The sequence below is a fragment of the Onychostoma macrolepis genome, chromosome 01 (genome assembly GCF_012432095.1).
Source record: "Onychostoma macrolepis isolate SWU-2019 chromosome 01, ASM1243209v1, whole genome shotgun sequence".
Lineage (NCBI taxonomy): Eukaryota > Metazoa > Chordata > Actinopteri > Cypriniformes > Cyprinidae > Onychostoma > Onychostoma macrolepis.
Window position 1 is genome coordinate 19,454,890 of NC_081155.1, and position 18,146 is coordinate 19,473,035.

At 37.9% G+C, this 18,146-nt stretch overlaps 1 protein-coding gene across 4 annotated transcripts; it reads right to left on the reverse strand.

The window, feature by feature from the left end:
* Positions 1-17,656, reverse strand: tcirg1a (T cell immune regulator 1, ATPase H+ transporting V0 subunit a3a). 4 transcript variants are annotated; one of them, XM_058777735.1, is made up of 22 exons: positions 17,419-17,656; positions 16,379-16,505; positions 15,963-16,041; positions 15,616-15,764; positions 15,422-15,517; positions 15,283-15,344; positions 14,491-14,617; positions 14,329-14,411; positions 14,150-14,243; positions 11,453-11,665; positions 11,116-11,266; positions 10,849-10,988; positions 10,390-10,547; positions 9,227-9,317; positions 9,023-9,141; positions 8,705-8,918; positions 8,497-8,604; positions 3,998-4,093; positions 3,718-3,838; positions 3,328-3,499; positions 692-778; positions 1-516 (listed from the first exon to the last, which is right to left on the reverse strand). In XM_058777735.1, exons 2-21 carry the CDS (start codon positions 16,493-16,495, stop codon positions 694-696), a joined length of 2,475 nt encoding a protein of 824 aa, XP_058633718.1. In that variant the 5' UTR covers positions 16,496-16,505; positions 17,419-17,656; the 3' UTR covers positions 1-516; positions 692-693. The 4 variants fall into 4 exon arrangements, with proteins under 4 accessions (XP_058633718.1, XP_058633587.1, XP_058633656.1 ...); XM_058777604.1 differs by having other exon boundaries at positions 1-778; XM_058777673.1 differs by lacking the exon at positions 17,419-17,656 and adding an exon at positions 17,126-17,223 and having other exon boundaries at positions 1-778.
* Between the last annotated feature and the right edge of the window lie 490 nt (positions 17,657-18,146).

The window sequence follows — 18,146 nt, forward strand, 5'->3', positions numbered from 1 at the left end:
TGTGAAATATTTGAATACAAATCTGTTCAATCCATTTTGATGCTAATAATTTATATTTATGCTTCTGACAGACATGCATTGCATTGAATACACCTATTTAAAATAATCATACAATATCAGTCATTTAATGGTTAATTAGTAACTAATGGTTCTGTTTTAGTTATTTCAGTCTTCATCCTAAATGCCTCAATAACACCTTTGGGAGTGCATTTGTTTTACCTTCCTTATTCTGAAGATAAATGGGCTAAAAAGTTTTCATTTGCATTTAGACGATAAAGCTAAAACTCGCTGCATGTAAAGGGGTTGTGAAGAACCATGATCATGAAGACTACAAATATCCTTAAGTTCTAAATTACAAAAGCCTTTATTAGTATTCTGCATTGCTGTAATGCATGCGTTATGCTCAGCATTAAGATCTGTGTGTGCTTGGGCCTTTAATCTCCACTCATAGGGGAGTTGGAAATCAAGCTCTGTCCATTGGCTCTGCAGCGAGGACCTTCTCTTCAAAACATCTCACTTTGTTTTCCACAGAACGAAGTCATACAGGTTTGGAACAACATGAGGGTGAGTTAATGACAGAATTTTCATTTCAGGATGAACAATCCCTCTAATGAATAATCTTTTACTACCAGGGGTTAACACATCCAGCTTTAAAATAAAGTATAAAAACATTTTTACAGAGAATATTTACATTTACTCAAGATGCTGAATTGATGCAAAGGAAAAAGGGTTGAACTTGTATCCAGATCCGCTGTAGAATTTGTTCTGAAACTCCACCCTGCATCAAATGGGAAAAATAAATTCAAATTAATTAAACTCTTCACCAAGAGAAAAGGCCATTGCACCTAAAATTTTCGCATGTTGAAAAATATATACGACCTCACATTGTGTCAATCACGTTTACACACTGCCTCCGAAACTTTCTTCCATCATAAAAAAAAAAATCGGACCAGGTTCGATTTTGTGCGTTTTCGCATCCGTAGCAAGCATTTTGATAGGACAGGATGACGAATTTCGGACTCAGTGTGCAAGGACCTTAAGTTTTACACCTCGAAAATTCAGTAAACTCCTCACAACTGGTGATTGGTTCTTGATTGATCAGCTTCATAGTGTATATTTCAATGAATATCAACTAATGTAAACTACTACACTTAGAACTACACATATGGTGAAGATAAGAGTCTAACCACCCCGTCCCCCTTTTGTTATTCACCGCGTCACCCACCACACTATACAGCACTTGCTGTTATGACTCCATAGCCCTGCAGGGGGCCCTAATTTGAAGCTACTGTCTCTGACCGGATTTACTCCCTGTTGAAGAGGAGCACAGACACAGAGCTTTAGCTTAGAAACGCTTCACTAATACAGTGAGGAGCAAAAAAAAAAAGACAACCTCCATATTGTGACATGAAATGGAGTGACACATTCGTGAAATGTCAGTTCACAAAGAACAGAAGTCACTTTCAAACCAAGCCGCTTCTGTTGGTCAACGTGTGAATTTGCGAGACTAACTTGTAGCTGTTGTTAAATATGCGTGGGGGAAACTTACCGCCAGTGTGAATTCCTATCAAAATGACTGGATTTTGCCAGAGAAAATTGGCCATACAATGGTGAAGGTGACACCTTAAAAGCACAGTTCACCCAAAAACAAAAATTCTGTCACTTTCTCACCCTCATTTTGTTCCTAATTCTATGAATTTATACTTTTTCTGATAACAAAATAAGATAATTTGAAGAATGTGAGTAACCAAACAGATAACAGTAGCCATTAACTTCCATAGTATTTTTTCATAATTTAGAAGTCGATGGTTACTGTCAACTGTTTGGTTACCCACAATATATTTTGTGCTTAACAGAAAAAAAACCTCCAACAGCAGCTTTGGAATGACATGAGAAAATGACAGAATTTAAATTTTGGGGTGAACTGTCCCTTTAAGGCCATGAATCAGATTCTTGTCAACTGTAATGATGTCACAATAACTGACTATTGGAAAGAATATTTGGAATGTTTGGTCTTGACATTCTAAATGACAGCTGCAGAGGTCAGCTGCAGAAATCCTATGTAATCCAGTAAGATACTGTGGTTTACTGGCTGACTGGAACGGTGTAAGTTTTTTAAATACTGTAAGTTGTAAGGCCCCCCTGCAGGGTTGTGGTGGTGGGGCAGGGGGGAGCCTATAGAGTGGTAAATGGCGGGTGTGGTGTTGTGTGTGTGGTGGGGGGGTGTGACACAGTGATTGACAAAAAGAGAGATGGGGTGGTTAGTCTCTATCAAATGAACCTTACTGGTTTATAGCAACCCCACTCGACCCCGTCCTCCGTTTAAAAGTTGTTAAATCACTGTTAACACCTGCTATAAACCTCAATCAATGACATTTAATAAACTCACATAACATAACTATGATTCCTGTGTTGTTGCCTTGTTTGTTAATTGTTGCAGAACAGTAAGCTATCACCTGCAAACACTTTCTGTCAGCCTCTGGGCAACACCTGGTTTTATGGTGGTTCATAAGAATTCTGTTTGTACATTATTCAGTATGCTTTTACACTTAATGGTTTTTACTAGACAGAAGCGTTTGCTTTTTTTTTTTTTTATTAAGAGGAAATGATTCAGTATTATTTTGGAGTAGTCATGGTTTGACAAAATTCAGAACTGAAGAATTTTCTCCTTTCTGGAGAAATTTAAGTGGAGTCAAGTTAACCAAGCACCAAAGGAAGTGGACTTGGTGAACTGCAAATCAAAGAAATTCAACATTTCTACCCTGGTTCATAAAAACTTACAAAGCCTTCAAACATCAAGACATTAAATTTATTTATTTTTTTTAAATAAGGGTGTCAAGCCAACAATCAAAGTACGTCTTAACAAATTCAGCTTTTTCTAGTTAAAATTTACAAGTATTTGTAATGTAAATGTCTTTGAATTTCAATTTCTTTAAATCAAATTCAATTGATAGTTAGTTCCGATTTGCCACCTCAATTCAAATTCAGTTCAAATCCAGGAACTGAATTGTAATTTTAAAAGCATTGTCCATTTAATGTGTCAAATAGTCACCAATTACTAGTTATTACTAGTTTTGTTGTTCTCAACCTTTTTACTCCAAGGCCCACTTTTGTCCAAGTCAGTATTTGAAGGCTCCAAAAATACTTTATTTAAAAAGTTTATTTACACATTAAATGTCAGTTTAATGTTGTACATCTTAACGTTTTAGTTTTTTTATCATTTTAATTAAGATAATATAACTAAATCTTACTGGGGCCCCCTAGTGGATCCCGGCCCCTGGTTGAGAACCACTGCAAAAGTTGGTTTATTTTTTGTGATTTTCTCACCAGTGCAGACGCAGAGCATGCAGAAAGGCTGACAGCCCCTCCATTACCAGCAGGATAGAGACAGTGAGCATGGCGAAGACGGAGAAGATGACTGACAGAACCACAGATCCTACATAGCCTTGCCATGAGAGTGAAATTCTCATCACCATCACCCAGAGAACCTCAGACAGCTCTAATGCACACAAATACAGAACTAATTAAGCATCCACCTTATTTTGCAATGCAGATGTATTTTCTGTGAATGTGTGAGACTTCCAATTCATTAGCCTAACAAAGTGCAGTAAACATTAAAACTAGCCTCACATATTCAAGTTACAAATGGCTGAACTCAAATTTAGGGTGGATAAGTGAACATGCAATACTCGTGGATGCTTGTGAGTGTTTGCATACGTGCATGTGCGAGGCTGAGGGCCCAAAGTCGAAGGTACGAAGCGGTGTTAGAGATGCAGCCCAGGCAGTACTCTATTGTGTGGATCGCCTGGTGCATAAAAACCTCCGTGCAATCAAACTCCTGTAAAGATTAAGAAGCATACAATTTTTAGTAGCTCTGCTATGAAAGAATGAAAAATGAATGCTTTCAACTGGAAAGTTAGTCTTTCACCTTTTTTCTTGACTCTTCTAATGCTGAGCTTTATTTGTGAAATGTGTCTTGATCTTTTCTCTTTCTCACCTGATCCTCTGTTCCTCCTCCTCCGCCCTCTAGGTCTACTAGTTGAGCGTTTATAGAGCTGGTGTCTGTGACTAGGGGGCGCTGCTCCTCCTGTAACTGAGAAACAGCGTCAATACCTTTCAATCAGACACAGTATGGGAGAAACAGCAATGCTGAATATGACAATTGCTGGAAGGACATTCTACACTTTGCAAAAAGAGCCACATTCCCTTATTGGTAAGGGCATCACCTTTGCAACTAAAAATGGTTCATCATGTGACCAGCATTACGTTATGTTATTTTCTTCTGTGATGGACATTTTTGAACACATTGTAAAAGCCCTCTCATTTTTTTTTTTTTTTTTTTGCTAAATTTGATCTACAATCAGCTATGCTGTGTACATTGTTATGTTTTGTGATACTTTTATGATTTCAGTTCAAATATATATTCAAATTTAAGGTTAAACTGATCGAAAAAAGAATGTGCGGTTGGCCAGACAAAGCCTGCCACTGAAATTATGAAAGTTACCCTAATGAGTCAAATCTTGGATAACAGTGACCCTACTGTGTGACTGTGTCCATAATGAGATATATATATATATACACAGTCATGGCCAAAAATATCGGCACCATTGGTAAATATGATCAAAGGCGGCGGTGGAAATTAATCTGCATTGTTAATCCTTTTGATCTTTTATTTAAACAATTCACAAAAATCTAACCTTTCATTGGATAATAAGAATTTAAAATGGGGGGAAATATAATGAAATAAATGTTTTTCTCTAATACACATTGGCCACAATTAACGGCACCCTTTTATTCAATACTTTTTGAAACCTCCATTTGTCAGTTTAACAGCTCTAAATTTTCTCCTATAATGCCTGATGAGGTCAGAGAACACCTGACAAGAGATCAGAGACCATTCCTTCATCCAGAATCACTTCAGACCCTTTAGATTCCCAGCTCCATGTTGGTGCTTCTCTTCAGTTCACCACTCATTTTCTACAGGGTTCAGGTCAGAGGACTGGAATGGCCAGCAGAAGCTTGGTTTTGTGCTCAGTGACCCATTTTTGTGTTGTTTTTGAGGTTTGTGTTTAGATTATTGTACGGTTGGAAGATCCAAACATGGCCCATTATAAGATTTCTAACAGAGTCAGTCACTTATTGATTTTTTATCTGTTGGTATTTGATAGAATCCATGATGCCATGTGTCTAAACAAGATGTCCAGGACCTCCAGCAGAAATATAGGCCCACAACATCAAAAATACAGCAGTATATTTCATTGTACACATGGGGTACTTTTTATCCCTGTGTTCACCAAACCCATCTTGAGTGTTTGCTGCTAAACAGCTAATTTTTTAGTTTCATCTGACCACAAAAGCCAATCCCATTTGAAGTTCCAGTTGTGTCTAATAACTGAATATGCTGGAGTATGTTTTTGGATGAGCGAGGAGAATTTTTCTTGAAACCCTCCCAAACAACATGTGGTGATGTAGGTGCTGTTTGACAATTTGTTTTTAAGGTTTTCTGACCCCGAGACTCAACTATTTTCTGCAATTCTCCAGCTGTGGTCCTTGGAGAGTCTTTAGCCACTCAAACTCTCCTCCTCACCGTGCATTAGGACGATATAGACACACGTCCTCTTCCAGGCAGTTTCGTAACATTTTATGTTGATTGGAAATTCTTAATTATTGCCCTGATGGTGGAAATGGGAATTTTCACTGCTCTAGCTCTTTTCTTTAAGCCACTTCACTAATTTGTAAAACTCAATTACCGTATTGTCCCGAATATAAAACGACCCTGATTATAAGACGACCCCCCTTTTTCCAGATGTACCTGTTGGAAAAAGGCTTTTTGAAAACCAAATCTTGTTTTTTTTTTCTCTCTCTCTCTCTGTAAAACACATTTATTCTTAAATTATTTTCATATTGCATATTTTTCCAATTCTAATTTTTGTTTTGAAAGTATGGTAAATACTGGTAAAATGTATCAACAATGACATTGGAAAATTTTGATATACCATTGAAATAACAGGTAGCCCATCTGAATTATATAACATTCAGGCTATCCATCTCATAGTAGCCTACCAAAATGTTATTATCAGTAGACGTGAAATCTTATTGTTGTCTTCAAATCTGGGTACTGTCTTATGTTTTAAAATCACTTACAGAGGAAGTTTGGTCCCATCAGGCTAACATGACAGTCACGATCATGCTGCTGTAAGCTTTTCTTTTTTATTTGTTTTCGCTCGCGATCTTTACAACACACATTACATTACATATTTCATGGCACACTCGTTTTATGCGTTTTTGGCGCCACCTATTGTTGTGGGTGTATTATTGACATGTCAAAGTCTAGACCCTGAATATAAGACGACCGCGTTTTTTCAGATGTATTTCAAAGGAAAAAACATCGTCTTATATTCGGGTCAATACGGTATCTTTTGCTGCACATCAGAAATATATTCTTTGTTTTTTCTAATTGTGATGGATGATTAAGGGAATTTGGGCTTTATTTTCCCTCCTATTTATATTTCTGTGAGACAGGAAGCCATGGCTGGATAACTTCATGTTCATAATCACACTGGAGTGCTCAGAATTGTCTATATGAATGGGAATATACTTCAGAGATATTTAACTCATAAGAATTTCTAGGGGTACCAATAATTGTGTCCAACGTGTATTTGAGAAAAACATTTATTTCATAATGATATTTCCCCCCATTTTAAATTCTTATTATCCAAAGAAAGGTTAGATTTTTGTGAATTTTAAAAATAAAAGATCAAAAGGATTAACAATGCAGATTAATTTTCACAGCCTTCTTTGATCATATATTTACCAAGGGTGCCGATATTTTTGGCCATGACTGTATACAGTGAGGAAAATAAGTATTTGAACACCCTGCTATTTTGCAAGTTCTCCCACTTAGAAATCATGGAGGGGTCTGAAATTGTCATCGTAGGTGCATGTCCACTGTGAGAGACATAATCTAAAAAAAAAAAATCCAGAAATCACAATGTATGATTTTTTAACTATTTATTTGTATGATACAGCTGCAAATAAGTATTTGAACACCTGAGAAAATGAATGTTAATATTTGGTACAGTAGCCTTTGTTTGCAATTACAGAGGTCAAACGTTTCCTGTAGTTTTTCACCAGGTTTGCACACACTGCAGGAGGGATTTTGGCCTCCTCCACACAGATCTTCTCTAGATCAGTCAGGTTTCTGGCCTGTCGCTGAGAAACACGGAGTTTGAGCTCCTCCAAAGATTCTCTATTGGGTTTAGGTCTGGAGACTGGCTAGGCCACGCCAGAACCTTGATATGCTTCTTACAGAGCCACTCCTTGGTTATCCTGGCTGTGTGCTTGGTCATTGTCATGTTGGAAGACCCAGCCTCGACCCATCTTCAATGCTCTAACTGAGGGAAGGAGGTTGTTCCCCAAAATCTCGCAATACATGGCCCCGGTCATCCTCTCCTCAATACAGTGCAGTCGCCCTGTCCCATGTGCAGAAAAACACCCCAAAGCATGATGCTACCACCCCATGCTTCACAGTAGGGATGGTGTTCTTGGGATGGTACTCATCATTCTTCTTCCTCCAAACACGTTTAGTGGAATTATGACCAAAAGTTCTATTTTGGTCTCATCTGACCACATGACTTTCTCCCATGACTCCTCTGGATCATCCAAATGGTCATTGGCAAACTTAAGTCGGGCCTGGACATGTGCTGGTTTAAGCAGGGGACCTTCCGTGCCATGCATGATTTCAAACCATGACGTCTTAAGTGTATTACCAACAGTAACCTTGGAAACGGTGGTCCCAGCTCTTTTCAGGTCATTGACCAGCTCCTCCCGTGTAGTTCTGGGCTGATTTCTCACCTTTCTTAGGATCATTGAGACCCCACGAGGTGAGATCTTGCATAGAGCCCCAGTCCGAGGGAGATTGACAGTCATGTTTAGCTTCTTCCATTTTCTAATGATTGCTCCAACAGTGGACCTTTTTCACCAAGCTGCTTGGCAATTTCCCGTAGCCCTTTCCAGCCTTGTGGAGGTGTACAATTTTGTCTCTAGTGTCTTTGGACAGCTCTTTGGTCTTGGCCATGTTAGTAGTTGGATTCTTACTGATTGTATGGGGTGGACAGGTGTCTTTATGCAGCTAACGACCTCAAACAGGTGCATCTAATTTATGATAATAAATGGAGTGGAGGTGGACATTTTAAAGGCAGACTAACAGGTCTTTGAGGGTCAGAATTCTAGCTGATAGACAGGTGTTCAAATACTTATTTGCAGCTGTATCATACAAATAAATAGTTAAAAAAATCATACATTGTGATTTCTGGATTTTTTTTTTTAGATTATGTCTCTCACAGTGGACATGCACCTACGATGACAATTTCAGACCTCTCCATGATTTCTAAGTGGGAGAACTTGCAAAATAGCAGGGTGTTCAAATACTTATTTTCCTCACTGTATATATATATATATATTATCAAAGATGCCGCAACAGACTAAAAGACTTACCATTCTCCTGTTATTCCTGTGCCTGAAGTACAGGAAGAGTGGTCTTCCCAGTAACAGCACTGGAACTGCCAGCAGTGCCAAGCACACTAATACTCTCTGCACTATCATCTATAGACAGTGATATGACATGTACGCATTAGTCATGACAGAAAACCATAGTACAATACCAAAAAGTTGAAAGAATCAGTTTACTGAATGAATGTCTCACCTGTCCTGGATAAAGTGGTGGGTTGTCTGGGTTCTCAGCAAACACGAACATGTCAATGAAGTGGATTAGGATGCTGGGAGCGCGGTCTGAATCCTGAGGTCCAAACGCGATCCATTTAAACACCACCATGAAGACAAGGTATCCAAAAAGACACAGCATGAACACTAGCTCAGGAATCAGCACCAGGAACATGCTGCTCACATCCCCAGAGTACCTGAGGAAAAATACCATTAAAATGGCAAGAAAAAATCCACAGAACAGATAAGAGATATGAAGCAAATCAATGTAAACAAAAATAAATCTTACTTTATGACTCACATGTAGTTGAAGAAAGACAAGCAGACTCCAAAGGTCATATGGATGACTCCGATGATGACTGACATCTTCATCTTATAGGAGTTGAGGAAGGTAAGGTGGTTATTGGCAAGGCTCCAGATCTAAGGACCAGGAAATGAGATACAGTCAAATCCAAACCTCAGTGAGAGCTAGAAACAAGGGTGATTTGCTTAAAGGCCTTGTTACCGGGTCAATGCCGAATGGATATGGTCCCTGGAATACTCCAGTTACATTCGGATCCAAAGTGAGGTACTGGTTGCTCCTCAAAGTTTCATCACTGAACCAGTCCAGAAGAAAAAAAGAAACAAGTGAGTGTGAGTGTAAAATTAGATCAAACAGGCAAGCTGAAGTGATGGATAAGTGATGGGTTTTACGCCACATAGGTGTGTTCGCAGTAGTGTCCATTGTCTGTTGTCAATAGTGTAGTGAGGTATGAAGCACAGCTCACACAGAAGACACTTTCAAACCAAGCAACTGTCTGTTGGTCAACACGGCAAATCTGCTTGTCCAGCTTGAACCCATTGTTAAACGTGTTTGGGCGAATCTTTAGCCAATCGCACAGATTCCTATTAAAATTACTATGAAGGGGCAGTTGTGGTCTAATGGTTAAAGTGTCAGACTTGTACTCGAAGAAAGTCTAGAACTTCCTGACAACCAAGGGGAGGAAATAACACTGCAATAAAGGAATTTCTGTGCTTTGACTCGGTTTCATTCAGTAGCTAGGCAGAAGGGTCTAAAGGGTTGTTTGAGACACTTGTATAGAAAAGAAAATATGTATTTGCAGTTTTATTTAGTGCTTAGAGCTGGTTTGATGTACATATCTTTTGTAGTGATGAAGGATATAGGGGAGTTTGAAGCTGGTTGTCAGTTCACTCCAGTGAATATTTCAAGGTGGATTTATTTTTAAAAGTTAATTTCTGCATAAAAACATACCCGAAAGGAATTGTTCACCCAAAAAGAAACATTCTGTCATCATTTATAATGATGTCATTCCAAACCCATAAGACTTTAGTTCATTTTCGATTTCTGTCCCTCCATTTGAAGTCTACGCAACCAAAACATTGATGCTGTAAAAAGTCAATAAAGATACTGTAAAAGTAATTGATATTAATTGAGTGGTTTAATCTAAGTCTTCTGAAGAACCATGGTCACTTTATATAAAGAACAAATTTAATTTAGGCTTTTATTCACATATAAACATTGACCTTTATGTCTTAATACCTTTATGAACTTTTTAAAGCAATAAAGTTTTGGTTGCACTATCCTTGTCATTAGAACACTGTTAAATCTTTTAGTTGAAATCTACCTTATGGTTCATCTTTGCCTTGGATGTAATAGTGTGCATGTACCTCCAGTTGTAGTGCTGCATCATGGGTTTGAGGTGCCAGCCAGAAGAAAGAGGACTGAGTCCTTTACTGAAGCACTCATTATAAACAGCCCCAGTATAGATGGAGAACAACCCCATCAGAAGGATCAGATATCTCCCACCAAACAGCATACGCCAAATCTAAAAGAAAGTGTAAAATTTTGTACAAACCTGAAGTGCATTCTAGAAAGTGATGGAGACAGAGAACACAGACAGATACACTACTGTTCAAAAGTTTTGGGTAATGATTATTTTTACGAAATATTTTATTCAGAAATAATGCATAACATCGATCAAAAGTAAAGGTATTTCTAAGTCAATTTTTACGAAAGATTTCTATTTCCAATAAATGCAGTTCTTTTGAACTTTATATTCATCAATGAACTCCTGAAAAAATAAATAAAGCAGCCCAACTGTTTTTGATATTAAGGTGTATAGAAACCTCATTAGTGTTATTCCTCATCTTAGGGTCTCTTTCTTCCAGAATCATCCACAGAGCAGCCAATGTCATGAGTAAACCATGACCAACATCTCCAAACATCACCGCAAACAGGAAAGGAAAAGTAATGATGGTGTACACAGCTGAGAAGGGAACAAACACAAGACATTTACTAGGATGGGTTTCCATGTCTTCCGTAGGTTGTTTATCAAACTTTAGTTAACTAAAATGACTTTTGCCTGCTTCCATGTGACTGTGTGTGAGAGTTACCTGGATTAACCTCTCTGTAACTGGCCACACCATAAGCATCCACAATGTTCTGAAAGCTGGAAGTGAATGTGTTTGTGTTAAAGAGTGTTGGAGGAGATGTGGGTGCAGGAAGACGGTTGTAGAAGGAGTCCACACTGCTACCACTCTTTCTCTAAGAAATAGAAAGGACAAAACACAATCTATTGCAGAATTCACTGCTCTGAATCCTGCAGTAAATGAGAAAGTGATTTCCTGCATTACTATCCCTCGCCCTGTATACTTCAATAGTTGAAAATGAACACTTGACTTTTTTTGTGACATTTTGTGCGAAACAGTTTATTAAATAGTCTTGTCTCACCGTTCCTTCTACCAGAGCGCTCTGGAGCAGGGGGAGTTTGGCCACGGGGCACCAGGCCTCTGCAATGAGACACTTCTCTGTGACTGAAGGGCTGCAGAGGTTGAGCACCATCTGCACAGCTTTACACTTCTGTACACGTATCTTCCACTGTGGCATCTGACACACGCAGCGAGACAGCAGCTGCTGCATATACTGCTCTGTCTGAGACAGCACCTGCAGACAGACAAGAGTATAGTTAAATACAGTTTTTATTTCATTTTCCTTTTTTTAATTATTTACAAAATATTCTGTGCACAGTTTATCAATGCACATTTTTTTAAATAATATTATATACTACAGTTCAAAAGTTGGGGGTCTTTTGGGGAGAAATATCTTGTGCTTACCAAGGCTGCATTTATTTAGTCAAAACGGTAAAAACGATAATACTGTGAAATATTCTTACAATTTAAAATAATTGTTTTGTATTTTAATATGTTTTAAATTATACCTTGTTCCCCAAAAGCGGAGTTCTCAGCATCATTACTCCAGTCTACAGGGTCACTTCATCCTTCAGAATTCATTCTACAACTCGAATCCCGGAAAATTTTAAATGTTAAATTTGAATAAAATGAAAACAAAGACTTTCAAAATCACATGACCCAATATTTTATTCACAATAGAATATAGAGAACATAAATGTTTAAACGGAGAAATTTTACACTTTTATCCACTAAATGAGCTCATTTCAAATTTAATGCCTGCTACAGGTCTCAAAATAGTTGGGACAGGGGCATGTTTACCATAGTGTAGTATCTCCTCTTTTCAAAACAGTTTGAAGACGTCTGGGCATCGAGGTTATGAGTTTCTGGAGTTTTGGTGTTGGAATTTGGTCCCATTCTTGCCTGATATAGGTTTCCAGCTGCTGAAGAGTTCGTGGTCATCTTTGATGTATTTTTTGTTTAATGATGCGCCAAATGTTCTCTATAGGTGACAGATCTGGACTGCAGGCCAATTCAGCACCCGGACTCTTCTACTACGAAGCCATGCTGTTGTAATAGCTGCAGTATGTGGTTTTGCATTGTCCTGCTGAAATACACAAGGCCTTCCCTGAAATAGACGTCGTCTGGAGGGGAGCATATGTTGCTCTTAAATCTTTATATACACACACCTTTCAGCATTCATAGTGCCTTCCAAAACATGCAAGCTGCCCATACCATATGCACTAATGCACCCCCATACCATCAGAGATGCTGGCTTTTGAACTGAACGCTGATAGCATGCTGGAAGGTCTCCCTCCTCTTTAGCCCGGAGGACACGGCATCCATGATTTCCAACAAGAATGTCAAATTTGGACTCGTCTGACCATTGAACACTTCCACTTTGAAACTGTCCATTTTAAATGAGCCTTGGCCCACAGGACACGATGGCGCTTCTGGACCATGTTCACATATGGCTTCCTTTTTGCATGATAGAGTTTTAGTTGGCATCTGCAGATGGCACGGCGGGTTGTGTTTACCGACAGTGGTTTCTGGAAATATTCCTGGGCCCATTTAGTAATGTCAATGACAGAATCATGCCGATGAGTGATGCATTCGTCTGAGGGCCCGAAAACCACGGGCATCCAACAAAGGTCTTCGGCATTGTCCCTTACGCACAGAGATTTCTCCAGTTTCTCTGAATATTTTGATGATGTTATGCACTGTAGATGATGAGAATTGCAAAGCCTTTGCAATTTGACGTTGAGGAACGTTGTTTTTAAAGTATTCCACAATCTTTTAAATGCAGAGCACAAATTACGAGTATGGGTCACCATACTTGGCGTCGCGTCACGTCACGTCACGTCACTTTCTTTTTACACACTCTTTCACAGATTGGAGAGGCTCTTCCCATCTTTACTTCTGAGAGACTCTGCCTCTCTAAGACATCCCTTTTATAGCTAATCATGTTACAGACCTGATGTCAATTAACTTAATTAGTCACTCGATGTTCTCCCAGCTGAATCTATTTAACATTTCTTGCTTTTTCAGCCCTTTGTTGCCCCCGTGCCAACTTTTTTGAGACCTGTAGCAGGCATCAAATTTGAAATGAGCTCATTTAGTGGATAAGTGTGTAAAATTTCTCAGTTTAAACATTTATGTTCTCTATATTCTGAATAAAATTGTGAATAAAAATATTCATGAGATTTGAAAGTCTTTTAGTTTTCATTTTATACAAATTTAAAAAACGTCCCAACATTTCTGGAATTTGGGTTGTAATATGCTGATTTGCTGCATTTATTTTTATTATCAATGTTGGAAACAGTTGTGCTGCTTAATATTTTTGTGGAAACCTTTTTTTTTCAGGATTCGTTGATACATAGAAAGTTACAAAAATAGCATGTACTTGAAATCAAATATTTCGTACAATTCACTTTTGAACAATTGAATGTGTCATACAACATACAAACCCCAAACTTTTAAATGATAGTATATAATGTCTTTTTCTCGTTACATATTCTGTCTCACTTGGAAATACATCAGATTACAAAAGTAAAATGAGTTGCAGACTTTCTGTGTTCTGGTCTTTTCTTAAAGAAGTGCCACTTGTTGTTTTTTTTTTTATTGAATGCAATGAAATTCATACATTTTAAGTGATTCTACAGTGCCTGAAACCGTTTTGATACCACTACCTTATTTCAAAATGAGTGTCATTGTGTAATGAAAGGAACATTCCAGTCACCATTTTGATGTCTACTATCCTGCTTTCCAGCCCCTGAAGTATTCCTTCTCTCTCCTCCAAACCCTCTGGATACACAAAGGTATGTGTGTGGAAACTATGAAAACAGAGATATGTGATATCATGAAAGTGTACTACAGTAAGCCACAATTAAATTAAATTAAATTAAACTATAAATGTACCAATCACAGATCTTCTTCACTTTCTGCCCAATCTGCTCTCCCCAAAAAGAGATCACAAAGACAGTCCACTGAATCATCTCACCCTGTAAGCAAGAAAAACATATGTATATGGCCAATTTCCTCAAAATGAGTTATGTGATTTAGTTAATGTAACTCTCTTACAGTGTCTGGCACTTCCAGCCTTTCCTCCATCTCCCAGAAGTCTACAATGATGTAACCACGACAGGCCCTCCACAGCAGCCTCTCGAATGCTGGAACCTTCCACGGATGGACCACGCCAGTGACAAAACTATGCAGGAAAGATGTCAATAGCATTATTAGTGTCTTGTTACATACTTGTTTACAACTGAAATGTGAAAATAATACTTCCGACTTACTGCCTAAAGATGCAGTCACACTTACCGCTGCTCTGTGAAATTTTGTGTGTGAATTTCAGTCATTTCAATAGAACTCTGTGCGACTGCGAGTTTTGGTGAGGGCAAAAAGATTCCTACGCAGATTTTGTTCATGTTCAAGTTGAAAGTGACTTTAGAACATTCCTTACATTAGTGATATTTCAGCAATATTATGTGGGGAAAAAGGTTTATTGTCTCTTGTCAACAGCCTGGAGATGTATAAAGCACAGCTCACACAGAACTCCATTGAATTCAAGTGACCAACTTGAAAAGAGCAAAATCTGCGATGGCAACTTTTTCGCCCTTATGTGAAATTCCCAAATGCACAGATTTCTATTAGAATGACCCCATTTTGTCCAGAACATGGTTAATGTGACCGCACCATAACATTCACATTTGTGTTTCTCACTACTCTCTTAAAAATAAAGGTTCTTTATTTGCATTGATGGTTCCATGAAGAACCTTTAACATCCATGGATCCTTTTCAGTGAGATTCAGAAGATACTTTAGAATGGAAAAATGTTCATCACACTCTCTTTAAGATTGATATTGCCCTCACCTCAAACGCATATCTTGCCTGCTGTCCAATAACGCTGTGGTCTCAAGAGTTGGAGGTGGAACCTTGAGGAACATTATGAGAAGTACTTGTAGATATCTGAGAGACATGAAGGTAAGCATGCTAAGAGCCGGATTTTTACCTGTGAGGTTGGTAGTAAAATGCTCTGCTTCAGGACCCCTCTGTACTGACTGAGCTGGGTCAGCTGGTTACGTAGACTGTCCCTGTTCCTTGATACCTACATGCAGACTGGGTCAAGATCACCACTTGCACTACATGATATCCTTTCTGGAACACCAGATATTCATTTAGCCTACTTCTCTTTTCTCCTCTCACCTCTCTGAGTTCTCTGGCCAGTCTCTCGCTCTCCTCCTCAATGGAGAGCAGCTCTCTAGGCTGTGGGGCTGATGGGATTGGTGTGGCTATAGGTAAAGGCCCTTTCAGAGGAGGACAGAGAGAACGAGTGATCTCTTGCTCCAAATACTCTGCGGAATGGAGGGAAGGGAAAACATGAAGGGATGTGCACAGTGATTATGATACAAAGATTTGACAGATGATGAGTGTCAAAGAGTGACTAAAATAACTATATAATACTTGCTGAAGTGGTAGCTGGTCATTGAAAAATGAATATTTTATGATTACATAATAATATGGGTAAACACTGGTTGGATTTAGAGACTTACTGAAGGTTTTCTCGAGCTCCTCACATCTTCTTACTTCTGAGACAAACTTCCTTTGAAAGGCATTCACATTTGGATTCAGCTGTGAAGAATGGGTTCAAGAGAGACAGAACAAGAGGGAAAAAGAGCAAGACAGATTGTAAAAGTGATGGCAGCATATGAGCACAAATTTCTACCTAGACATAAGCTTGGTCGGTAAACTTTTTACAATTTTTAAGATGTCTCTTATGCTCACCAGGACTGTTTTTATTGTTATTATTATTAAATAAAGTAAAAACTGTAATATTGTATTGTACTGTAATATAATATAATATTTCTATTTTAATATTTTAAAAATTTGATCAATTTAATGTGCCCTTGCTGAATAAAAGTATAAATTTAAAAAAGTTTCTGAAAAGTAGTGTATCCATCAAACTCACATCTCTGAATTCGACTAAGCCCAGCTCCCCAAGCTCACTGATGCAGTTGTAAGCTGAACCTGCCTGGAGGAAGAGCTGGACCAGACACATCTCTTCACTTCGGAAGAGGCATCCCATGATTCATAGCCTGAAACATAATGTGTTACAACTACATTACAAACATTACAACGTACCTCCATATATATCATGCAAACTGAAGAACAAATGATAAGTGTGCTTATTTGTTGCATTTCTTGGGCTTATAAAATGACTAGTGGTCATTGTTGTGCATTGATGATATTTATCTAGATAGCTTTTCTTCTCATTTTGATGCATAAGGGTTGTACACTGATCGGTTGCATGTGATGGTGGTTAGTTGGTAATCTAATTGAGATTTCACAGGGGATTCACCCATGCTCATGTGATGAATAAGGTCATGAAAGAGAAGCAGTATCTCAATTAGAGTCATCTGAAACTCATCTGCTAAGGCATCTATGATCGGCTAATTATAAATAAGAGAAATAGCGTAATTAGACATTTGGGAATAAAAATGTAACATTAAATGCTATAAACTATGAAAGCTCTTAAAGATTTTAGTATTGAAAGATAATTTATTAAAACAGTTACACCTTTATAAACAATAATTAAAAATGCAGGCTAACACTGCAGCAAAGGAATTTTCTCGCATTCACCAGAAAGCTATACAAAGAGATACATTAATTGTCTTTCGGCACAGTGCATGCTAAAAGCATTCAGTGATCATTTTACATATTTCATGAAGATGTGGAATGATTGGAATCGATGGAGTCTTTCGGAGAGCACTTAGCCTAATAATAGCGGCAGTGTCCCGTTACTGCAGAAGCATGGCGTAGCAACATAAACAAACCCGACGAACGACATAAATGAGGACATCCTGTGAACTGAACAAACGCGATTCAGCTGCTTGTGAATCACCTAGCTTATACAAACGGTATTTATAAAATATATGTTTCAATGAATTGGTTCAGTGTTTTCTAAATTAATTCACTTCAAATGCGCATTAAACTGCATGCAGATCTTACCGTATATAAGAGATGGATAGATCCAAGGTGGTCGTTGTGGAAAAAAATTATCCACAATTTGATCCCATGGTCTGTTGTATTCTGAAGCTGTGCGATGTAAACAGCAGATCTTTGAGCTCATGGCCTCTCATTACTCCAGCTCCAGTCATTGCCATGTGATTCAGCCACTGAATTAGACCTGCTATCAAATACAGCACTATGGCTACAGCACACAAGCCAAGAGCTTCAAAAGCACGCATTCAATCCCTGTAGACTGGAGGAAATAATCATGCCAGTTCAATGGTGAAAGTATTTATTTAACAATTTCATTGTAACAAAACAAGTAGTTAAATGAATAGATTTGACAAATGTCAGTGCATTTATGAGAGAAGCTCATAAATAATACAATTTCAATAGAATTGGAAGATAATTAATTAAAAAATGTAAAAATAATATCTGCAATGGCAAATGCAAGATATCCAACCACATCAAAGTAAACCATTTCGATATATTTTAATATGTAATATTTTTTATTTAATAATATATTTAAAATATATATCTAAAATACATAAAAATTCTCTTTAGTTTTCATTTACTGGTATGGTATACGTTATGTTATGAATGAATTAACATATATGAGGTATGTTAATTCTAACAGACTCAGTTCAGTAAAAACAATGAGAGAATGGCATACAAATCAAATCAGTGAAGTACTATGAACACTTTACCATGGCCAATTACATGCTCTC

Bases quoted from the DNA above. Each gene is read 5' to 3' on its own strand.
- tcirg1a (XM_058777735.1), bottom strand. From the start codon at position 16,495: ATGGGATGCCTCTTCCGAAGTGAAGAGATGTGTCTGGTCCAGCTCTTC. The intron at 15,518-15,615 runs GTGAGAGGAGAA...GTCTGCATGTAG, and splicing joins TGGCCAGAGAACTCAGAGAG to GTATCAAGGAACAGGGACAG. The intron at 14,412-14,490 runs GTAAGAGAGTTA...TCTTGCTTACAG, and splicing joins GGCTGGAAGTGCCAGACACT to GGTGAGATGATTCAGTGGAC.